Source organism: Typha angustifolia, chromosome 15 (assembly GCF_048772165.1).
Source record: "Typha angustifolia cultivar Huaian chromosome 15, ASM4877216v1, whole genome shotgun sequence".
In the NCBI taxonomy this organism is placed as follows: domain Eukaryota; kingdom Viridiplantae; phylum Streptophyta; class Magnoliopsida; order Poales; family Typhaceae; genus Typha; species Typha angustifolia.
Window position 1 is genome coordinate 17,737,208 of NC_133253.1, and position 23,405 is coordinate 17,760,612.

At 39.0% G+C, this 23,405-nt stretch overlaps 5 protein-coding genes across 11 annotated transcripts; 2 read left to right on the top strand and 3 right to left on the bottom strand.

Moving 5' to 3' along the window:
- Nucleotides 1–551: 551 nt before the first annotated feature.
- On the top strand, nucleotides 552–6,573 carry LOC140777306 (ABC transporter C family member 10-like). The gene is made up of 12 exons (XM_073121330.1): nucleotides 552–604; nucleotides 693–2,731; nucleotides 2,857–3,177; nucleotides 3,261–3,347; nucleotides 3,433–4,023; nucleotides 4,099–4,263; nucleotides 4,354–4,648; nucleotides 4,755–4,969; nucleotides 5,069–5,374; nucleotides 5,733–5,796; nucleotides 5,890–6,129; nucleotides 6,220–6,573. Exons 1-12 carry the CDS (start codon nucleotides 589–591, stop codon nucleotides 6,327–6,329), a joined length of 4,449 nt encoding a protein of 1,482 aa, XP_072977431.1. The 5' UTR covers nucleotides 552–588; the 3' UTR covers nucleotides 6,330–6,573.
- A 2,502-nt stretch (nucleotides 6,574–9,075) lies between these two features.
- LOC140779074 (uncharacterized) lies at nucleotides 9,076–10,564 on the bottom strand. Its single transcript, XM_073124035.1, has one exon. It carries the CDS (start codon nucleotides 10,164–10,166, stop codon nucleotides 9,246–9,248), a length of 921 nt encoding a protein of 306 aa, XP_072980136.1. The 5' UTR covers nucleotides 10,167–10,564; the 3' UTR covers nucleotides 9,076–9,245.
- A 689-nt stretch (nucleotides 10,565–11,253) lies between these two features.
- On the top strand, nucleotides 11,254–15,553 carry LOC140777273 (uncharacterized). Its single transcript, XM_073121281.1, has 3 exons — nucleotides 11,254–13,381; nucleotides 13,482–13,673; nucleotides 14,437–15,553. The coding sequence occupies exons 1-3, from the start codon at nucleotides 11,262–11,264 to the stop codon at nucleotides 15,002–15,004; spliced, it is 2,880 nt and encodes a 959-aa protein (XP_072977382.1). The 5' UTR covers nucleotides 11,254–11,261; the 3' UTR covers nucleotides 15,005–15,553.
- Nucleotides 15,554–16,962: 1,409 nt separating this feature from the next.
- Nucleotides 16,963–19,041, bottom strand: LOC140778464 (uncharacterized). The gene is made up of 3 exons (XM_073123191.1): nucleotides 18,847–19,041; nucleotides 17,459–17,591; nucleotides 16,963–17,380 (listed from the first exon to the last, which is right to left on the bottom strand). The coding sequence occupies exons 1-3, from the start codon at nucleotides 19,005–19,007 to the stop codon at nucleotides 17,324–17,326; spliced, it is 351 nt and encodes a 116-aa protein (XP_072979292.1). The 5' UTR covers nucleotides 19,008–19,041; the 3' UTR covers nucleotides 16,963–17,323.
- A 1,376-nt stretch (nucleotides 19,042–20,417) lies between these two features.
- Nucleotides 20,418–23,395, bottom strand: LOC140776903 (F-box/kelch-repeat protein At3g61590-like). Of its 7 annotated transcripts, XM_073120731.1 has the most exons (4): nucleotides 22,934–23,395; nucleotides 22,632–22,685; nucleotides 22,435–22,525; nucleotides 20,418–22,152 (listed from the first exon to the last, which is right to left on the bottom strand). In XM_073120731.1, exons 2-4 carry the CDS (start codon nucleotides 22,668–22,670, stop codon nucleotides 20,906–20,908), a joined length of 1,377 nt encoding a protein of 458 aa, XP_072976832.1. In that variant the 5' UTR covers nucleotides 22,671–22,685; nucleotides 22,934–23,395; the 3' UTR covers nucleotides 20,418–20,905. The 7 variants fall into 7 exon arrangements, with proteins under 7 accessions (XP_072976832.1, XP_072976831.1, XP_072976829.1 ...); XM_073120730.1 differs by having other exon boundaries at nucleotides 22,632–23,395; XM_073120728.1 differs by having other exon boundaries at nucleotides 20,419–22,152; nucleotides 22,435–23,048; nucleotides 23,172–23,395.
- Between the last annotated feature and the right edge of the window lie 10 nt (nucleotides 23,396–23,405).

A 23,405-nucleotide genomic window follows, 5' to 3' on the forward strand; every position in this document is an offset into this window, starting at 1 on the left:
ATTTCAGTACCGGTCGAATTGGGGATTCCGAGATTTTATACTCAGATCTCCATTACAATGGCAATAATTCGGACCGGAACTGCCGCACGTGCTCAGCACGAGAGGACTAAGGGCCTCTTGGCAACAACCCCACTGGTACAGGATTAAAAGGAAAACACCCAGTCCCTCGTGTCGCTGATATGGGACTTATTTGCAAAACCCACCGTTTGCTTCCTCCAGCTCTGCTACTGTTCACCAACCGAGACAATGACAAATTTGGCTAGTGTTATAGATAGTTTATAGCAAGTAGTAGATTTCAATAATGATTCTCATGTGTGAAGACAAAAAAAAAAAATCATTTGTCATCTTTGGACCACGAACTGCTGCTATTCTTGGCATTGAATGTTTATCAGACGTGCTGGTGTGACCATTTTTCTCTTCTTTTAATTCTCAATTGTTTGTTTTGCTGCATGTTCTCATATAGATTGGTTGATTCATCTTGGACTGTCTAGATATTTGGATAATAGGAACTTGGTCTTTAAAAATTTTAATCATTAATGTGAAAACTGTAGAAAGAGAAGGGATTGGCATAGCAAGAGTGCGAACGAGATGCATCCACTCGCAAGTAAGCCTGCACTCATGTCGCAATATTGTATTACTGATGTAGTAACATATATGCCAATAGTTTTTCTCTAAATTTTCAACTGTTTCAGGTGCTTGGATGGATTTTTGTGGAAGGTCTTCTTGTTCCAACCATGGCGGCGATGCATGTGGATTCCGTGGATTATTCTACTCTTCTACTTGCATGAACAATATAGCGGTGATCTCCACCAGTTTGCTGCTCTTTTTTGCACTCCTACTAATTCTCGTTATAAAATTTTCAAAGCGAGATGTCGTTGTGCGGCGCATCTTTAGGTTCCCTTCACCTCTACAGATATCATCTGCGGTGTTCAATGGCTGTTTGGGATTGGTTTATCTTGGACTCGGTTCATGGATGTTGATGGAGAATTATAGGAGGGAGATGCCCTTTTATCCATTGCATTCGTGGATTGTGGTTTTATCTCAGGGATCTTATATGCTACTCATCAGCTTGGTAACGAGCATCAAAGTTCCATTTCTTGGCACGGTCTTGGTTAGATTTTGGTCAGCGATTACGACCCTCTTCCTGGGATTCATCTGTTTTTCTTCCGTCCTTTATATCCTTGAAGAGAAGAAAACATCTGTGAAGGCTTGTTTAGATGCTTTATCCCTCCCAGCAGCTGTGCTCCTGTTGGTTTATGGATACAAGCAGGGGAGAGATGAAGAGGGCTCTGAAGCTTTTGACGACACTCTGTATAAGCCTCTGAATTCCGGACGTCAGGCAAGTGGAATCGATTCTGAGCAATGTGTGACTCCTTTTGCCAGCGCTGGGTTCCTCAGCAAAATGTCATTTTGGTGGTTGAACCCTTTGATGAAGAAGGGATACGCGAAGCCCCTGGAAGAGAAAGAGATACCTCGACTGGACCCATCAGATCGAGCAGAGAGCTGCTACTCTATATTCATGGAGAAATTGAACAGTGAGAAGAAAAGAAATCATGGCACCAGGTCATCATCAATCCTCTGGACTATTGTTTCATGTCATCGGAAAGATATCCTGGTCTCTGCCCTATTCGCATTGCTGAAGGTACTTACGCTCTCCTCCGGACCAATGCTCCTAAATGCCTTCATCAAAGTGTCACACGGAGAGGAGTCTTTTAGGTATGAAGGTTATGTGTTGGCTCTTGGAATGTTCTTAGTTAAGTGTTTAGAATCCTTATCACAAAGACAATGGTACTTCCGCACCCGAAGGATAGGACTTCAGGTGAGATCTCTACTATCAGCAGCTATTTATAAGAAGCAACAAAAGCTATCCAACTTGGCAAAGATGAACCATTCTTCTGGTCAGATCATGAATTATGTTACTGTGGATGCCTATCGGATAGGGGAATTCCCGTTCTGGTTTCATCAGACATGGACGGCGAGCATCCAACTCTGCATTGCTCTGGTAATTCTCTATAATGCTGTGGGTCTGGCTACGGTTTCGGCCATGGTTGTGATCGTGCTTACTGTGCTCTGCAATACTCCTCTGGCGAAGCTGCAGCATCGGTTTCAGAGTAAGCTCATGGAAGCTCAAGATATGAGGTTGAAAGCTATGTCAGAGGCGTTGGTAAATATGAAGGTATTGAAACTCTATGCCTGGGAAAGACATTTTAAGAAGGTTATAGAAGGGTTGAGGGAAATAGAATACAGATGGTTGTCAGCTTTACAGCTTAGGAAAGCATACAATAGCGTCCTCTTCTGGTCATCGCCTGTGTTTGTTTCTGCTGCTATGTTTTCAACTTGCTATTTCCTCGGAATACCTCTTGATCCTAGCAATGTCTTCACCTCTGTGGCGACTCTGCGCCTAGTTCAAGGCCCAGTCAGGCAGATACCAGATGTCATCGGAATCGTGATTCAGGCAAAGGTTGCGTTTGCTCGTATCGCTAAGTTTCTCGATGCACCAGAACTACAAAGTGGGCAAGTCAGAAGGAAGTATCACACGGGCGTCGAGCACTCAATAATGATCAAGTCTTGCAGTTTCTCATGGGACGAGAACACGATGAGGCCCACTCTGAGGAATATAAATTTAGAGGTGATAGCTGGGCAGAAGGTGGCGATCTGCGGTGAAGTTGGCTCGGGGAAATCAACATTCCTGGCAGCAGTTCTAGGAGAGATTCCAAAGACCCAGGGCATGGTATGTCCTTTCTGTTACTGATTCTTTTTCTTCTTCGGGAGTTAAAGAAGTACCAAACTTACAACTAATCTTGATATTTAATAATCTCTTTTTGTTTTGTTTTTTTTGCTCCCAATAAATTACAGATTCAAGTTGTTGGGAGAATAGCATATGTTTCTCAGACTGCATGGATCCAAACAGGCAGCGTACAAGAAAATATCCTATTTGGGTCTGTCATGGATAAGCAAAGGTACCAGGAAGTACTGGAACGGTCTTCTCTAGAAAAGGATCTTGAGATGTTACCTTTCGGTGACCTTACTGAAATAGGAGAGAGAGGGGTAAATCTCAGTGGGGGCCAAAAGCAGCGTGTTCAGCTTGCCCGTGCATTATACCAAGATGCAGATGTATATCTTCTGGATGATCCTTTCAGCGCTGTTGATGCCCATACCGCTACTAGCCTTTTTAATGTACTTTTCTTTTATTTATTATCACTATTAATTCCTTCTCTGACTTCATGAACTTCTTTAAAGCTGTGCTTCGCCTGATGCAGGAATATGTCATGGGAGCTCTATCCGACAAGACAGTCCTCTTGGTGACTCACCAAGTTGATTTTCTACCAGTATTTGATTCTATTTTGGTTGGTTACCGTGCCAGTACTTGATTCTATCTTGGTCTCTGAGCTAGAAAGTTATAACTTTAATCCAAATGCCTCTTCTTGGCAGTTAATGTCCGAAGGGGAGGTTCTGCGTTCTGGGTCTTATCAAGAACTGATGGCTTCTTGCAAACAGTTTCAGGACCTCGTCAATACGCACAAAGAGACTGCTGGGCTTGACCAAATGGTTCCTAACAAAATTACCCAGACACTTGTTACAAGAGAGATCAATAAAATCCCCGGGGGCAAACACCGAGAGATAGTGAAACCATCAGGAGTGGATCAGTTGATTAAGAAAGAGGAGAGGGAGATGGGTGATACAGGTCTAAGGCCTTACATGCAGTACCTAAATCAGAACAAGGGTTTCTTGTATGCCTCACTTGCTGCTCTTTCTCATTTGATATTTCTTTCTGGGCAGATCTCACAGAACTCATGGATGGCTGCCAACGTCCAAAACCCAATCGTTAGCACATTGAAATTGATTGTTGTTTACTTGGCAATTGGATTTGCGACAGTCATCTTTCTACTCTCTAGATCTGTATTTATGGTTATTCTCGGCCACGAGTCGTCAAAATCGTTATTTTCTCAGTTAGTTAGCTCCCTCTTCCGTGCACCAATGTCATTTTTTGATTCCACCCCTCTAGGAAGGATACTGAGTCGGGTAAGAGTTCTCAACGAATTTCTCTTAGTGATCTAGCAGGGAGATTTATACATACCTCCCCGTGCTGTCATGCAGGTCTCTTCTGATCTAAGCATCGTCGACCTTGATGTTCCAATTAGTTTTATCTTTAGTATCAATGCTACCATGAATGCTTACAGCAATCTCGGAGTGTTGGCAGTTGTTACCTGGGAAGTCTTATTCGTCTCTGTACCAATAATTTATCTTACCTTTAGATTGCAGGTAAACTTCAACGCTCTAGTATTATATATTTCAGCACTGGAAGTGTGTCTGTTAGCACTCAGGGTGGAATTGTATTTTTTGACAATGTAGAGGTACTACTTAGCTTCTGCTAAGGAATTGATGCGGATTAATGGCACCACGAGATCTCTTGTCGCAAATCACCTAGCTGAATCAATTTCAGGAGCAGTGACAATCAGGGCCTTCGAGGAGGAAGATCGTTTCTTTGCAAAAAATTTGGTGCTTATCGACAAGAATAGCAGTCCATTCTTCTATAATTTTGCAGCAAGTGAATGGTTGATCCAACGGTTGGAGACTATGGCTGCCGCCGTTCTTTCTTCATCGGCCCTTGTGATGGCTTTTCTTCCACCTGGGACTTTTAGCTCTGGTGAGTAACAATCTTTTAGGTTCAGCGGCCATGTTGGTTTTGTAAATTAACTTAGGAGTGGTTCTCGATTGGAAGTATGAAAAGTTTGTCCATCACTCTCGTGCAGGTTTTGTCGGAATGGCTCTGTCTTATGGTCTTTCCTTAAATATGTCCCTCGTATTCTCTATTCAAAATCAGTGTACCCTTGCAAATTACATCATCTCCGTTGAAAGGCTGAATCAGTACATGAATGTAACAAGTGAGGCACCAGAAGTAGTTGAAGACAACCGGCCGCCGCCGAACTGGCCTTCTGTTGGTAGAGTAGAGATCAAAGATTTGAAGGTAATCAGTAGCATGGTGTCTTTTTCTTCATATACCCTATCTGTTGACTTTAATATCCTGAAAATATAATGATGATGCTGATTGACTTTTATTGAACAGATAAGATATAGACCAGATACCCCCCTTGTACTGCGTGGAATCAGTTGTACATTTGAAGGTGGCCACAAAATTGGGATAGTAGGACGCACGGGAAGTGGAAAGACGACATTAATAGGCGCACTGTTTCGTCTCGTTGAGCCGGCTGGAGGAAGAATTCTAATAGATGGCATAGACATCGTGAAGGTTGGGCTACATGATCTGAGATCTCGTCTTGGCATCATTCCACAAGATCCAACCCTTTTTAATGGCTCTGTCAGATATAATCTTGATCCCATTGGACAATTCAGAGACCAGCAAATATGGGAGGTAAGATATTCCTGTTCAATTAGGTGATACTATAACAACTTCAGAAAGTCTTCCTTAGTCTTGCTTAGCTTGTAATTGTATGCTTATCTAATTAGCTTCATCCAGTAGCTTGGTCTGTAAACTTTCTATCTAGTAAACCTTGCCTCCAACTTAAAATGGTGAAGCATTTATATGTTAATTTCTCTGTACTTATCATTGATTGAATAATCTTGCTTTAATACTGGTAATTTGCAAACTTCTGCTAATTAATATAGTGCTGCTATAGGATCATGACAGAAGGCAATCATCTCTTTCTTCCCGTTATAACATCTTTGGTTGTCATTATTGAACGGGGCTTGCTATCTCTACCGTCTTACAGGTTCTTGAAAAATGTCAGCTTCGAGAAGCTGTTCAAGAGAAGGACCAGGGCTTGGATTCAATAGGTAGGATCTTTTTTTTCTTTTATCAGGTTCATATTTGTTGTCCTTAGATGGCACCAGCGTTGCTGAATTAAATGTGGTAACCTTGCTATCCAGTTGTGGAAGATGGATCAAATTGGAGCATGGGGCAAAGACAACTATTTTGCTTGGGTCGTGCACTTCTAAGAAGAAGCCGAATATTAGTGCTTGACGAGGCAACAGCATCTATCGACAATGCGACAGACACTATTCTTCAGAAAACCATCAGAATGGAATTTGCAGATTGCACTGTCATTACGGTTGCCCATCGGATCCCTACTGTGATGGACTGCACAATGGTGCTTGCTGTTAGTGATGGTGAGTTCATATCAAACACGAAACAAAAACGGTGGTTATTGTATACTAGTTAATATTGTTCTGAACTCTTTCTTTATTTTATGTTTTCAGGGAAATTAGTGGAGTATGATGAACCTATGAAGCTAATGAAAACCGAGGGTTCTCTGTTCCGGGAGCTTGTCAAAGAGTACTGGTCACACACTTCAAATGGCAATATCTAGTCGAAATTTGAGAGGGAAGTTAATTTTTTTTGTCGAACTTCTGATTGATTATATCATCATTGAGAGGCAGAGGGAGAAATATTCACAAGGTTGGATTTGCATAAACTAGTCTAAGTTTCTTCTGCTCATCTGAAGACGAAGCGGGGCCATCAATCTAGACTGCATTACCTACTATGATGTGTACAGGAATAATCACATCCTGCAGTTATTGTAACAACCCAAAATTTTAAAACATAAATAAATAAAATAAATAGTAATATATATAGTTTAGATAATAAGAAATTATACTTTATTTTTTATATTTTAAGATTTTTATTAAATTAAATTAAATTTTTAGATATATCTTTAAGATATTAGAATTCTTATTCTAATAGGACTCTTATTATATTTTTCAACTATAAAAATGTGGCCTAGAAGAAAACCGTGAGGAGTTTTTTTAGATAGAAATTAGGGGCATTGCTACAGTAACAAAGAAAAAAAAGAGAGAAGAGATTATTTTTGGGGGAGATTAGAGACAAAAAAAAAGAATAGAAAATATAGGGAAAATGATTTTATCATACCAAAGAGAAGAAAATGAAAAAGAAGTCAATCTTGGAGCGTTTTGGAATCTGTGCAGATTACGATACGAAAATTACATTATTTTGAATTGTGCGATCAAGACAAGTTCCCACTCATATTTTCGTAAATTTTTATTATATAAAAAAATGTATAAATTGTAAATATTTCTTTATGTTTATTCTTATTATGTTTAATTTTATAAAATAAGAAACTTTTGCAATATGATGATGTAAGAAATTCGTTGTTTTAAGAATTTTCAATAAAAAATTAGAAATATTAAGATTTTGTATTTTATAAAAAAATTCATATTTATCATTTTTGGAAAAAAAAGGATCTTATTGTTTATTATTTTTTATATTTTAAAGTATTTATTTTTATTGCAGAAAATAAGAAATAAATTAGGAATATTTATATTTACAGGAATTTCGGATATGTAAAAAAGTATATTTATATTTATTATTATACTTTATTTTCAGAAAATAATAGAGGAGATATTTATGTTAATATATTTTATTTTCTATAAATAAAATATAAGAGATCTTTATTTTTTTATAATATGATCAAAATAAATAATATTTTTGAGACGTGAAATTTTGCAAAATTAACTATTAGATTATTATTATTCATGTTTTCTGACCTATTAAGAATGATTTATATTTTATATATATTAGAGAAAATGATAGTATTTGAATTTATGGATTTTTTTTTAGTGTATATGTTGTATTTGAAAAATTAAGAATTTTGGTGATTGAGGAATTTAATACTTGAGATTCAAAATGAATAAGTATAGTTGAATACTGATAAAAGTGAGATCTGGAACTCAATTTGTTTTTAAAAAAATAAGTCCAAGGAAAAGATTCTTGGAATGTAACGTTGCGTGCTACCAAGTGACTCTGGCGGGATTAGGGAAAAGATTCCTGGATTTTTGTCCCGATGACTCTAATCTTGCTCAACGGCTAGTGAAAAAGTCAGTAGGGCATTGTAGAATACCTATTGTGACCCTAGACGGATCGACTATCTAGAAAAGTCCCAGGCGTCATCCCGATGGTGACCAGGTAGTGTGATATGGCCACGGGTCAGAGTACCCATTGATGAGACAATATGATATTTTATCAGTTTTGGCGGGTTTCCATTATAGTACACTTTTGGCAGAGATCGACTGCGTTTATATTGATTTATTCAAATTAAGATATTATGAATGATTTATGATTTGATTCCCATGATAGTACATTTTCAGGAGAGATTAATTTGTTTTATATTAATTTATTTAAATTGAGATATTATAAGTGATTTATAATTCGAATTTGATGATAATACACTTCAGTGGAGATTCGTTTTATGCTGATTTATTCGGATTGTGTTAATATGAATGATTTATGATTTGATTTCTATGAAAATATACTTTTGGCGGAGATTGATTCGTTTTATATTGATTTATTCAAAATGAGTTAATATGAATAATTTATGATGCCAATTTAATATATATATATATATATATATGGATTTTGAAATTCAATATAAGAGACAAGAAAATTAGTTATTTTTCAAGATGGCTTATATATTATTATGATTTTTTTTTTCTGCTACTATATGTATCACATGTTGATTTTGTCATTAGACATATTTTTAGTAGAGTGGGTTACTTGCTGGGCGTCTAGCTCATGAGGACTTATTATTTTGCAGGAATTTAAGAAGCCGTTTAGTGAGGACTCTGAATAATGAGTACCGTTTTTGCTGTGTCAATCTATTTTAGGATTTGATTATTATTTGGGCTTTCGTGTTTTCTCCAGATTTTATCTTAAAGATTCACAGCCATCATATTCCTGGATATCGGGGCGTGACGGTTATCGGGGCGTGACGGTTATCGTTAATAATTTGGCCTGGCTTTGGATGTAAAGTTTGAGACACCTACTATGCTCTTCAAGGCCAAATTGTTTACTAGAATATTCTTATTGTGCAACTCTTTGTTACAGTGAAATAAAAGGAGACGTGGCAGTTGCACAAACATGACAAAGAATCAAATGATGTTCATTTTGGCATCAGTGCCGACTTATGAGTACAATTATGTTATCATGATTGATTAGGAAACTTAGTTGTATTATGGCCAGAGTTGGGTACTGTGCTGTTGAGCTGGCTACTGAGTAAGAACACATGATTCTGAGCATTTAGAAAGAGACAATTATTAAGTCACAGAATCTGGACAAAAGGGAATGCTGATGACAATCACATAAAAACTTACACCTAGCAGAGGAATAAAAAGAAAAAAAAGAACATCTATCTACATATAAAAGGATTCCTATAGCTTACAAGATTGCCTTTCTAAAAAGTAAAAGGAAAGATTGGAATTCTTATTCCCCTTCAAGATGGTGCACCTCCATCCTCAATGAGTGGCTGAGTCCTAACCATAACTGCGGAAGGCATCTTGCTCCTTCCGATCCACATGATCTCCAATGCCTCACCTTCCTCAGCTTTGCTTTGCATGCTCACCATTTTCCTATCTCTCCTCAACCTGAAGATTCCAAATCCAACCAAACACACCAAGATCAACCCAACTGCTCCAACTCCACATCCAACCACCCAAACGTCCCACTTGCTCGCCCTTGCCGCCAAAGGCGGCCGCACAGCCGACGGCACGACGATCGTAAAATGCCCCGTGCTCTTTGCGGTGCACACGTTGTTCTTCGCCGTATCACCGACGTTCAGCGAACCACCCGGTCCGAAGCTCGCGCACTTCGCCGTAGGATTTACTCCTTCCGGCAACGAAACGTTCGTGAAAATTACCGATATCGGATCTTTAAGAATTGCAAACTCGATCTCCTTGAGACTTGAAGCGTCGTAGGGTAAGAAGCCGACGACCGGAGCGACGAGGGAGTAACCGGGGATACGGAAGTAGGAGGAGGAGGAGTCGCCGAGATCGTCGAAGACGATGACGAGTCTCGTAACGTAAGGGACGGTTTTTATACTCGGCGGTATGCGGAAGGAGGTAGAATTAACTCCCCTGCTCCAAAGGCTTCCGCCCCGAAGACGCATGACGGAGGCGGTGACGCCGGAGAGATGGGAAGGGAGAGGGACCTGATAGAGTTGACCTGTTCGACGCCGGACTAATGCTTTGAAGGCGTAGTCACGTAGCGTGGAATTTAGTGAGTCGGCGGTCGACGTCGACGTGTTTGTGCTTTGGGATACAGAGAGAAGGAAGGGAGACAATAACACAAACACGTATAGGATGGCCCATGGTTGTCTTGGATCCATCATGCCATATGGAAATAACAAGTGGGTCATTGAGAAGACATGAGAGAGGCCATGTTGAGATTAGGATTAGAGGAATGGTAGTGAGATCGGTGAGATGGGAGGGGAAGAAGAGGAGAAGGGGTCATCTAACTTATTGAGAACGAGATGGTTATAGTAGCTGTCTGCAGCCATTGGGCAATGTTGGCTACTTGGCAGGAATTGATTGGCTACCAAAATTGACCTGCTGGAAATTGCTGCAGTCGCAAGTGCATTTGTTGCTTTTCTTTTTAGGCCATTTGGCCCTTCTTTTTAGTTCAGTTTGTGGTAGCTTTTCATAGCTTTCATCAATTGACCTGTCAAAATGGACAGAGTGGGAAAATAAGGGGAAGCGGATCCACTGCAGACCCAGATTGTACGAATTTGCTTTTGGCAGCCAATTAGGGTCTACCACATTACTAATTCCCCGGGAAAGGTGCAATGTGGCATTTGTGAGTGCAAAGAGAAACGGTGAATACTACATACATATAATTTAAATTCGTTATGACTTTGTTTCTTAAAAAAATTAGCTACTTGTGTAATCTATTTACCCAGAGGACTAGTTTTTTTTAAATTTTTTTTAATTTTTAAAACCTAACTTCTGGTCAATGGGCCCGTGATCCAAGAATAAACAGCAGAGGTAGGGTGGCCATCCTAAGGAGCAAGAAAAGGTGATCAAAAGAAATATTAAAAGAGTGAACGCCATGTGGAAAATTCAAACAACTTCCATCATAAATAAGAATTAATCACACTGGGAATGGTATCATTGAATGAAGGTACGAGAGTGGTTCAGATTCGTTAGAGTTAGAGGTCTTTAATGGAGTCTAAATAGAATAAACAAGTGATCAAATATAATATCAATTGAAATTAGCCAAAAGAAAAATAAAATAAAATCGTGCACCAACTATTAGATTGAGTCGAGATTTTTGAGAGTCTAAATTGGGCCGATTAATTTGACAGCCCGGCCCAAAGCCCAGAACCTTCTTCTTCCCGCCAAAATTTTGGAATCCGACCAACCTAAGTTGCCGCTCATTTGCCGATCCGCCCGTCTACTCCTTCCGGTTTCCAGTCTCTCTCTCTCTCTCTCTCTCTCTCTCTCTCTGGATCTCGATGGATGCATCCCTCGATCTCTCCAGTACCCAACGCATCATCCTCCTTATCGACCTCCACCCTCTCCTCTCCCTCAAAGACCCTAGCTCCTACATCTCATCCATCCTCTCCGCCGCCCAGAAGATCATTTCTTTCCCTCCTCTCTCCTCCTCCCTCTCCGCCTTCAAGCTCTTCTTCTCCTCCATCTCCCCAATCCTCTCCACCTCAAATGTCCACCGCCTCCTCGGCAAATCCCCCACCTTCCTCTCCTTCGATCGCCCTCACCAAACCCTCGATTCCCTTGCCAAATCCCTTAATTCCCTCCTTGCTATCCCCGATCTCGGCGTCTCCGGCTCGCCACGAGCCTCTCTGCTTGCCAGATCTCTTCTCCAGCTCGAGCACGACTACGGCTGGCAGACCCACTCCGAGAATCCTAAAGGTACGCGGGAATTGCTACAATTTCGATCCAATTTGGTCGTTTTGTTCTCCTCTTTGTCTAAAGATTCGAGATTTTTGGCGGAATATGTTGAGTCGGAAACGGATGTTGATGGATCAGTGACATTTGATGCTTTTTTGAAGAGATTTGTTCAAGTTTTTCGCCCGGTTAAGGAAAGGTTGATCCCGAGGGATATCCACCTTTGTTTACTTGATGTTAATTATGGTTCCGAAGGCGATCCGGAGATTTCACGGTCAGGATGGCTCGAAAGAGGGATTAGGGAATTGGGTTGGGGTTATTGTTCGACTGATGCGATTGTGTTGGGTTCTGTCCTTGTTCCTTTTGGCCTTTTATATCCGTACATTGGGTGTTCGATGGAGCATAAGCCTGATAGGGGCAGCAAGAACGGTCATGCAGAATTTGTTCTGGGTATTGCGGATGCAAGTGGGAAGCCCTTGGAGTGTACAGGTTGCAACCTTGAAGTGCTTGATCTGAAGCTTCTCAGTGAAAGATCAATACTCAGTTTCCCTTTTTTGAAAGATTTTTGCAGCAAAATCACAAAGGTTCGTGTTACACAAGTTTGGAAGAAGGAGAAGGGAGAAAAGTTTCTAAAAAATGCAGCTGCTTTAACTATCCTTCGCGGGTTTTCAGGGAACTTTAGGAAGTATGTCGAACAGCACACTGAAAAGAAGTTCTTTGCTGACAGGGTATTTGAATCACTATGTTTGGAGAAAGGTGAAATTAAAGAGCACAAGCCTGTTTGGCAGCTTCTTCTTGCCTTTCTCTATGGAAGAAGTTATTGTGCTGTGGTTTCTATGTCTGATAGCGATGGGAACTCTGTTGAAGGTATTCTCTTGCCTTTTACTATTAATTATGTGGCGGTTCATATTATAGAAAAGGGCTCTGTCGATTTATTCCAATCAGCATCCAGGATTACTGATGGCTTGCCAGAAGTATTAGGCAGTTCTATAAATGGTGCATCAAAAGACAAGAATGCTAGAAGGAAAAGAAGTAAATTGCAAGAAGATCTCCTTCAAAGTACTACTTGGAGCTCCTTCCGTGGAGTGTTACTTAGCTATGCCAATGACACTGTTTCAGGAGTAGATTTGGATGAACTATACTTAAGCAGAGGGCATACTAATTCAAAGAAGTTGCGGTTTTTGAAATGCTGGATGAGACAAAGTAAAAGTTATTTTTCTAGTGGTTGCCAAATCAATCAACCAGAAGCAAAGGAGCACATAAATGTCATTGATGAAGTAGGAAGAGTTGTGCCCTCAGAAGATGAAGCAGGAGTTAACCTTATGTCTTCTTCCACTGATGAGGCAGATGCCACATATAGAGGCATGCATGGGAAGGATGCCTCAGCATTCTCTTGCTTAGACGATTTAGAAGCTTTTCTTGGGAGCATACATCAAAAGATTGAGCAAGGTCTGCATTCAGAAGATGCTGATTTGGGGATCTTAGCTGAACGTTTAGTTGGTCTGTCTATCCTTGCTCTATACAGAAAGCTTGAAAGAAATACAATAAAGAACTCTGATTTCAAGGAAGCTGATGGCGCTTATGATGCAAAAGTTGCTTCTGAAGTTTTCCATCTTCTTTTAAGGAAACCAAAGGATTTAATATTGAAGTACAAAGGCGTCAATCCAGCATCTGCTGCATCTGCCTCAAGCTCTGCAAATTATAGCACAGAATATAAAATTAGAGAGTATCCTTTCAATTTAAAGTTTTCCTTTGACACTATGCACTATTTTGTATACATGCAAATTTTTGCATAATTTAACCATCTATAACTTAACACAAATCAGGCATGAGCTGCAGATGTGTTTCAGGATGGAAATACTCCAGTCTGATGTTAGAGCAAGCATTGAAGAAAATATGAAACAAAAGATGATCAAAGAGATTTGTACCCTTTTGCAATTTGTTGATATCAATTTGCAAGGCCACTCATTCCATGCTGAGAATGTTGTTGAGTTTGCTCAAAGAACCATAAAATCCAGGTATACTAATGATTTTGCAAGAAAAATTCTTTTCCAGACATTCTATTCAGTTAGTGAATGAATTCATCTAATTTGAGTATTATACTATCTAGCTTATCAAATGAGTTTTGTTTTGTTTTATGTTTCTCTCCAACTACTCAATCTACTGTTTCTAGGTCTTGCTTGTTTACACCTTGACCTTTATTTCATTTGCATTAATTGATTTGCGACGATATCCCTATTCTTTTCTTCTGAATTACTAGCTATGTTATGTTTAATCAGTTATCTATTAGAAAAATAACTAAGCTCACCAATGTGCCATGAGAGCTAAAAGTTTCTTAAATCCCTATATTGTACCTAGTAAATGGACCAACAAAATTGTTGAGTGTAACCAATTTAATTTTCTTTTTTCTTGGAACTAATTGAGATATATGATGTTTCTTGGTCAATCTTAAGCATGAGAACCGGTATTTGCTTGTCTTTCTTGATTGAGTATGACCTATGTATTCTTATATATCATTAGCTTTCAAGATCCTGGCATCACCAGTTGCTTCGAAGGGTTTTTCATAGTCAAAATTTAATTGGGTAAGATGCCTTTCTAGCTGGATATAGTTTGTCTTGTTGAAGCTTTTCTGCATGTCTCTTCTAATACAGCCAGATTTAACTTAAATGAACATTGTGTGTCGCACTAACATGTTCTATTCATGGGAAATGATTGAAATTATCTGGACAAAATGATGTGAACTTCAAAGAATTCAGTTGTTCTAACTACCAATTTTTCCAGGTACAATCATTCTTTAGAAGCCGTTGTTCAGAAAATTTACAACAAGATGGAGTTTGACTTATTTGTTGAAGTCGAAGCCTCTGATTCTTTACATAATAGCAATGATGATGAATTCAAGAACAGCAATAGCAACAGCAGAATCCATAAAAATTCAGTTGGACCAACAAGTGGAGTTCCCATCTACCAAGCCACCCATCAGGAGGACGTTAAGGTTCATCACTGTATGAGGGACCATAAGCATGAGCAGCAGCTAATAAGAGCTCAGGAGAGAAGAAACAGGGACAGAAGGTTCTCCTCATTCACGAGCTGGGTGCCCGATTTGCACAGGGTTTGGGCTATTAAGAAAATAAGGACAGAGAAACCGATTTGCGAGCCGCTACCGAAGCCATTCAAAAGAAGGAAGAGAACAGCAGTAGCCAGTGACATGGTCTGTGAGACGCCAATGACCGGAACTAAACATTCAAATGAACAAAAGGACGCTGCATGCTCTGAAATTAAATCGTGCAAGTCACTTCCCAAGGCTTTGTTTCGCCATGAAGGTGATCTTGGTTCAAGTATCATCTCATAAGGATCATATTATCTGACAGATACCTGCAAAACAATTCAAATGTGTCGATTTGTAAAAGGCCTCATAAAATATTGCAATACAAGAAGCCCATGACTTTTATTGTACATCCTTGTTGATTGTAACATTCTGTTCTAATAGTATAAAAGAAAAGGTGACTACGTCTCCTTTTCATCATATTGGATAACATGTGCTTGATCCTGTTCCTTTTTGTTCGTACTTTCATAAACTAGTTCATGTCAAGTATATATACATATATAGTGTGCGTAAAGTCACATCTAATTCTTTACAGAAATGAAATGTACAGTCTCATTGATATGTAAAAAGCTTGCTAACGGCATGAAAGTGTTGTATGGAGAGAGAGAGAGAGAGAGGAGCTCCCTTCAATCCAAGCATGAGAAGAAGCAAAGGCAAGGTCGTCTCCTGAGTCATGCACACCCATGGAGTGCACCCAAATAGTATCTCATTGCACCCAAAGGTATTCATGAACCAGAAGCCGCACGTGCCAACTTCCCCTCGTGGGTTGGATTGAAGAGAGCTCTTCTTCTTCCCTCACTTACCTCTTTGCACAACCCTTAGATTACACCCACCTTGCTTCTTTTAATCTCTCTCTCTCTCTCACTCTCTGTCTATCTATATATATAACAACGCAGGAAACTATATGCATTTTGTACATGCAAAGGAGGCGAGGCTGGTGGTCTTATATAGACACGAGTTCATAGGAGTGATCGATCACAGCATTAATTAGCATTATTATTAGCCTCTTGTTGTCATCTTTGCTGTGTGGCTGTAGTAGCTATTAATCAGTGGATGCCCAGTTGGCCTTAATGATTCTTTTCCATTTAGGGATTTCCACTCGTGCATAGTTCTATTTCACATAATTTTGCGTGCTAATGTTCGCGAGAAAGTAGGTAAATTAGGCCTAGAAACTATGGGCTACCGTTGTTAATTCTCAAAGTATATACTTATAGATATATGCCTTATAAATTCTTAAACGAATTCATCCATACCATGCGTCAAAATTTACAGTTACATGTTGGATAGGAGAAAAATCTACAGATTACATTTTACGTTCAAAGATAAGGTATAAGTTTAAATATTAAGTTTTACGGATTTATAAATAAAATGCTGAGAAGTATAGATAAAAGTACTAGCTTTTCTGTGACATAGTTTAAATAATTAATCAATTAGCATAATAATATTAGAGCAAACCAAGGTTCCTCTAGTACCGTCCAACTGAGATGTTCTAGTGCCCATATATGGATTCCTTCCGTCTATTATTGGAAGCCTTTACCCGAAAGGGTTGTCATTAAGAAAACACAATCATTTTGTTCGACTGAAGTGCTTTGAGAATAACAAGTAGATATAAAGAATTAAAAAGTTAGTCCAGATGATTGGCGTGGGAACTCTTAGGAACAATGTGAAGTAGTTAACAGTCATTTAATATTAGATCATGATGATGGGCATAAATTCCTCTACCTTTTGATAAAGATATGAAATGCCAAAGCTAAAGGATATTTTATATCCAGGAAAGAGGTGCTTAGAATTGCTTACTTGATGATGGCGTGCATTACTATAAAATTCTAAATATTCTTTCTTCTTTGGAAGAGAGCAGTATAATTCTGCACTGCTTTCTCACAAGCAACAGTGTTAAAAGAAGTATGATATCTCCTGTAGAATAGGGAACAATAGAGAATCACCAAGTATTTCAAAATTTAGAATAGATACTAGAGAGGGTATTCTTGCATATTTGATTGTTTGATAAACATTGTGTTAAGAAACATTCATTGCCTGATCAGTTCATATCTATCAGATTCTCACATAAAAATTATAGCACATATGGAGGCACACACATTAAAACAGCAGGTCATTCTGGTTCGGGGAGTATCTAACAATTTCATACCGTGATGACACCAAGAAGAATAGATATAAGACTGATCGTATAACTCAAGATAGGCCACTTCAAGAAGAACTATTTATTTATGAAAAAGCAAAACTAAAGGAAATGGATTGGCATCAAATGTAGATAACTATATACTTGTTTCCAAATTAAATACAATATGTGAGCTGAGAAAAGACAAAACAGAGTATCTCTACTTTACGCACAGTCTCAAGTCCTCGAGAAATTTTCAGATGAAAGCTAAACCATCCTTGAGTCAGTGTGCTGATTGTTCTTAATAGATATATAATAAACACATTCTGAGGCAGTGCAAGGAAACTGCGATCTGCTCAGAACTCTTACAGTAGCTGATGGAACCATGCTTTTCGCTTGCACTCAGAGCTCTCTAAATTTTTTAGCATTCTGACTTCAATAACTCATCTTCATGCAGGTTCATGAAGGCCTAACATATGCCCATCAATGCATCGCAAGGCTGCAACCTGCACAATAAGACAATTCACTCTGGAGCACCAATATCCTTGGAATTTATGTTCTGGAATTCATATTGAGAGATTTACCTTTCCATGGATTTCATATTTGATTGGGCCATCCAACTCGGCTCCCAATGCCATTAATTTTGCTACTGTGCTGTTTATGTCAACTACTGTGAAGGATAGCATAGATGAATACACTTTTTGTACTTCAGGGTTACTGTAATACAGTATAGGGATTTCAACAGTAAGGTCAGCAATTTGCACAGAACGGACAATTTGTTTCTATGAAATCAAATTCATATATTTCATGAGAACAATAGTATGAGTTCATCCAAGTTTAAGTCTTTTTTGTTGCCAAAACGTTATGGAACCTAAAAATATGAAGAGAGGCAAAAGCTTCTGGTGAGTATTGTGCATCTTTTGGTATTGTTTAGAAATATGTAGGAATTCCTGAGAATAATTCTTAAGGATCTGAACTTGTCCATTTCAATTGATATTGTTTAGAAATATGTAGGAATTCATTTCAATATATTCTATTTTCCTATTATACCCCTCTACCATCAATACAAATTAACTATACAATATATATAGAACAAAATATGATAATAACACAATCTTATAAACCAATAATATCTTTATTAAACAAATTAAGAAAGAGAGAGTATGTATCAGCCTTGGAAAGAGAAGAGTAGTAACGGGAGAATAGCATAAGTAGAGTTTCATCAATTATTACACTAAGGGCAATTATGGAATATAGAAAAGTTTGATTAAGTTAGAAATGAATTCTCGCAAAATCAGATCTCAAATCATGTGAATTTTTGTAGGATTTCAATTCAAAGAATTCGAAATCCACTCAAATCATCCGATTTAAGGATTCCAAACAAGGTCTAATACATAAACTGGTCGTCCTTAACAGACTTACCTTCATGGAGGAAGAGTAAGCCAACTAATCTATTCTTTTGTACGCAAAATTATGATATATGGAGCAATAATATCCATCTTGCAGACTATGATTGATTCTTATAGATCAGTTGGTAGAGCTGGTTTGACGTGCAAAAAGAATCTGAAATGGCATATCTGAGATCTAACAGTTCAAACTAAAAACCCTTTTTTCAAACTCAAGGCCACAGAAACTAGAATTAGCTTTCTTTTGTGTGTTTGCTGTTTGCCATTTCACTCTTCATAGGACCCAATGGCATATCGGATTCCAATAATTAGATCCCACCGTCTTATAATGTTGGCATTTATCTATCCCCACAAAACAATAACAAACCAAGAATGTTACCAACTATGGCAAGCATCAATCTGGAACTCCACGATGTAAGACGGTGAAATCAAGATGAAATCTTCTTGATTTCAAGAGCTACAATTTAAATAACGTAACAAGATTGAAACTTTGGACAACCCAACTAAATTTTGTGTGTGTGTGTGAGAGAGAGAGAGAAGAAGAAGAAGAGGGGAAAAGGAGGCACCTTTGGGAGTGCATGAGAGCAAGCTTGAGGGGACCGGACTGGAGCTCGGCCCAACGAAGGGTGCAGACGCTGACGGTGAAATCGAGGCCCTCAGAATAGAATCGAGCGGCTCTCGGCACGTCCCTGTGGAGCTGAAGCACCCATCTAAAGGCCGCCGCCATTTCGCACAATAACGGGGACCAAAAAAACCAAAACATAAAGTTCAACCTTGGCTACAAGAAGAAGGTAGAGGAAAGTGAGCCCACTCTAAGAAGGTCCTGGGCTTTCTTTAATTGGGCTTTCCTTTTGGGCCCACTAGATTACTTCAATACTAAAACAAATACTCGATTCATCAAAGGAAAAGTTACCCTATCTTTCAAGTGAAAATAGTTTTGGTCTGACATCCCCAAATTGCAACAAAAGATATTATTTAGCAAAACGTAGAAAGTAGAATTAGCTAGTGCGAGATTCACCTTTCTAGATAATTTCTTGTTCTTCCAAAAGTACCTTTAAAAGAAATTGAAAGAGTTAGTGAAAGCAATTTATAGCTTGTACCCTTTTCTGAACAAATAACATGGTAAAAAAGTAAAGTTAGAAAGTATACTCCAAGTTTCAACTCAGAATATATTAGGCCTAGACATTATAATAAGAGTTAGGAACTTCAGATATGTTGGGGGGGTTGTTGGTGAACCCTTGTTCGGTAAAAAGAAACAAAAAATAATAATAGCATCAGAATGACATTTGAAAGGAAAGGAGACAGTATAAGACAAAGCACATGTTGTTTGGGCCGCTTGGCCCATAGTACTTCAATGTATATTTTTACATTGAAGGTTGCAGCAACAATGTGTCAAACTTGCAGAGAAAAAAAATGCGACTTTTAATCTAAGGAAGCCTAAACAAAGTACAAATATGCATATATTAAAAGCTGTTTAGGGATGGAAACCAGCAGCAAGATGCATGATTCTGGGCCTACATGGACGATGATCTTTTAATCAAAGAAAAGGGTTTAAAGAGAGAAGGACAAGGTTCCACAGGCAGTGGCCTGTTCTGAGCCACCGACAGCTCTGCAGAATGCCCCCACAAACTTGGTTCTGGTTCCATCCAAGATTGCCCAGATTTTGCTGCAGCTTGTCACTATTAGCCAGCCCCCACCAAAGTCACAGAATTCTAGTGATGACAAGAAGTAATCTTTTCTCCAAGGGGGTAAGGGTTGCTTCCTTTCCTCCTCAAGCGACACACTTGCACAAATTCCCTGTCAAGGGGGCATCTTCTTTTGCTCTTCCCTAGTTCTTGAGAAAGGCTTCTCTTATGGATGGAGGAGAGTGGAGAAGGACAAGGAAAAACATAATCAATTCAACTCTAAACAAACAAGTGAGAAGAAAAGATGTACACAAGCAATTGAGACATGCAAAGAAAATTTAGTCCCCTGAGTATTGAGATGAGTAACAAGGTGTATATCACTAGAACTATAATTGTTAAGCTGTAAGAACATTGCGATCGATTAGCAATAGGCAAAGAACAAATAACCGGGAAGAATTGAAAGGAATGGAAGTTATGGGACATGTGCTCAAATTTCTAACACATAGGAGGACAAGAACATAGGATTGGAATAGCATTAACAGATAAAATGGGTACAATTTGCATTGCAATCCCCAACTAACTTGAAAAACTTGGCATTAGAGAGTTACACTTCGTCACCATTGCATGGAGAAGACATCCTTATAGGAACACATAATGTGTCTTAATTACACTTTTCATTTTACGCAACAATGCCACAAAAATCTACACAACCAGCAAAACCCAACAACAAGGACAATAATAGGAAGCATCTTATCAGGAATTCTTGGGTATCACTTTTTGCTTCCTTCAGATCCACTCTGCCAAAACACATTATAACGAGTCAAGACCTACGGGTTTTAAGAGCATAACTGTAGTAACTTTCAAGCATTTTATTTTAAAAATGAATATTTTCTATACTCTGTAATTCCACAAATTCATTTTCATGGATCCATAAGGAAATAGGAAAATAAAATCAAGATGATGTTTGATAGTCAAGTTCAAATTTATAAAACCAATAAAACTATGAACAAATATCCAGCCTTGGCTCGAAACAGAAACCAGTGAAGAGCTGCAAGGGGAATCTCTTGGTCACGGGGCTTTTCACCGACCACTTCCAAAGCTTCAGGCCCATGTCAAAAGTTAGCAGAGCTGGTGATCCATAGCTCTGTACATAAATCAGATCATTAGTGCCAGTGCTTGCAAAGACATCATCAAACTCTCCAAATCCTTGGAAGAATTTATGAGGCATTCGAGCAACCTCATGCCATTCCTTCTTAGAAAGCTCCCAAATGCCTATACCCTTGATAATACCAGGCCGATCAGGTTTCCCGATCCCACCGACCATAATTAACCTATCTCTAAGGTTCATCAATCTGCCACAAGTGAGAGAACATGGCACCGGTACTGCCGTGCTCATAAGAGAAGTGCAAGATGGTCGGACGGAGAGATCATACATGACTAGACAATGACGGGGCTCGTTGTTTCCCAAAACACCAGTAGAATAAACAAGGTAGTACAGAACTCCATTGCAAATGACACACTCATCACCTCCCCTCCATCCTACCAAATTTTCGTTGAAGGGAGTGACCCAAGATGAACTCTCAGACTCATAAATATGGATGGAGATATCCCACTGATAATATTCTTCAGGTACCTGCTTACATTTTGCCACAACAACAGTGTATTTCTGAGACTTCCTATTCACAGATATTGCGAGCGCACTATAATCAGGTGATCTTCCACCAGGAGCATCCTGAAGCCTCTTACAATGTGTAGTGATAGGGTTGCATACAAAGATCCGATTCCTCTGCTCACTATCCATCAAACATACCAATCCACATGAACAAGAGGCAGACCAATTGCTCTTCTCAATGCAAGGAAATTTGAAAGAGTACCATTTCCGAAGACTTGGGTCGTAAACATACCCTGCCACAGCTTCCTCGCTACAAGTGAACATGAAGTACCATGGCTTTTGTGGCATTATGTTGCTCCATTTGTAATTTCCAGAATGCACAGCATTATACCATCTTCTGCAGACAGATCCTGATCTAATGATGCCCACAATGGGCAGGAAAGAAAAGATTTTTTCTAAGAGATCATCTGGCAGAATGGTATCCAAGGAAACTAATGTGCCTCTATCCTCGTCATGACTGTCTTCAGAAATTGATCTATCTTGTGGAAGCTCCCCTCTGATGCAAGGAGAACAAGATTTCCATTCCTCACTATCCATTAGAAAGATGAGAAGCACCACTAGCAGAATATAATAGCCTGAAAGATTAACAGTAGAAGATAAAGAAGGGCAAGAGGGGAAAATACATATCTAGAAATCAAATTATCAGAACAAGGTTTCAACTAGAAAAACAAGAATTTGATGGCAAACAGCAGAAAGACAAATATAGCATTTGAACATCCAAGCTGCCCGAAGGCAATGCAACATTATAAAAGTAAAGCTAACAAGAAATGATATGGAATAAGAATGTCAAAGAAGACCAAGATATAATATCTCCATTAATAAAAGCCCTCTAATTAAAAAGAAAATAAAAAATTTACCAGATTGAGATGAAAGCATTATCGCACAATGCATCATTGTGAAAGCACATTCTGTTGCTAAAAGAACTAATGAAAAATGAGCGCCAAAATTCTGACAAGAACATTGAGAAAAATATAGCATCAGCTCAGATGAAGCTAAAATCTTCATCACCTAACATTGGCTGTTTCCAATTGTTACGTATAAAATAATCACCTACCTGGACAGACAACAAATCTTTGCATTTGCGATAAATCATATACCTGCCACACAACTAGAGATGTACCAGAGAACACAGAATAACTACCAAACAGATTTTAAAGAAGAAAATCTTACAATAAACATAACTTGTTTCAATGCTGACTTTCCCAAATCAGAGTAGAAACTGCATGACCCATCTATAGCTAGAAAGCGGAAAAGAAAGACATAGAAACCCCAACACCTTAGAAGGTAAACCTCCAGGAGAACTAGAAACCAAGATCGACATCAGGAAAAAAAAAGATGGGTTTTCTTCTCCGGTACCTTAGCAGTCGTAGATATAGAAAGTTAAAGCACAAAAGCCTGAGCTTTTCTGCTTTTTCCCCCTTTTCCTGGTTCAAAATCTCTTTTTCCTTCGTATCAAGATATGGGTTCTTCTCTGTTCATCAAAAGAGCTCAGATCTAGCACATCAATGGCGGAAAGAGACGGTAGAATCGAAACAGAGGCCCCCACAAATTTCACCACGGTGAGGAAAACAAAGAAGAAAAGGAGAATAGGTACCTCTGACTCATTCCAACCCCTTTTCTGAGATCAAACGAGGGACAAGCCTTTATAGAGAGATGCAACAGTGGACTTGGTTGGGAGCCAAACATAATCCCGAAGCCACAGAGAAGGTAGGGAGTGGTAACCAAGGGAGAAAAGAAGATGGTGGTGACTAGTGACTGATGGGAAATGGTGGTCTTTGAAGGGTGTTACGGGTGTATGCTCTCTCTCTCTCTCTCTCTCTCTCTCTCT

Excerpts from the sequence above, each read along its gene's own strand:
- LOC140777306 (XM_073121330.1), top strand. Across the intron at positions 2,732-2,856 it reads TTCCAAAGACCCAGGGCATG|ATTCAAGTTGTTGGGAGAAT; the intron begins GTATGTCCTTTC and ends AATAAATTACAG. Across the intron at positions 4,264-4,353 it reads ATCTTACCTTTAGATTGCAG|AGGTACTACTTAGCTTCTGC; the intron begins GTAAACTTCAAC and ends TTGACAATGTAG.
- LOC140779074 (XM_073124035.1), bottom strand. The coding sequence starts at position 10,166 with ATGACCCACTTGTTATTTCCATATGGCATGATGGATCCAAGACAACCA.
- LOC140777273 (XM_073121281.1), top strand. The coding sequence starts at position 11,262 with ATGGATGCATCCCTCGATCTCTCCAGTACCCAACGCATCATCCTCCTT. Across the intron at positions 13,382-13,481 it reads ACAGAATATAAAATTAGAGA|GCATGAGCTGCAGATGTGTT; the intron begins GTATCCTTTCAA and ends AACACAAATCAG. Across the intron at positions 13,674-14,436 it reads CAAAGAACCATAAAATCCAG|GTACAATCATTCTTTAGAAG; the intron begins GTATACTAATGA and ends CAATTTTTCCAG.
- LOC140778464 (XM_073123191.1), bottom strand. The coding sequence starts at position 19,007 with ATGGCGGCGGCCTTTAGATGGGTGCTTCAGCTCCACAGGGACGTGCCG. Across the intron at positions 17,592-18,846 it reads GCTCTCATGCACTCCCAAAG|TAACCCTGAAGTACAAAAAG; the intron begins GTGCCTCCTTTT and ends ACTGTATTACAG. Across the intron at positions 17,381-17,458 it reads AATATGAAATCCATGGAAAG|GTTGCAGCCTTGCGATGCAT; the intron begins GTAAATCTCTCA and ends CTTATTGTGCAG.
- LOC140776903 (XM_073120728.1), bottom strand. The coding sequence starts at position 22,582 with ATGAAGATTTTAGCTTCATCTGAGCTGATGCTATATTTTTCTCAATGT. Across the intron at positions 22,153-22,434 it reads AATGCTTTCATCTCAATCTG|GCTATTATATTCTGCTAGTG; the intron begins GTAAATTTTTTA and ends TTAATCTTTCAG.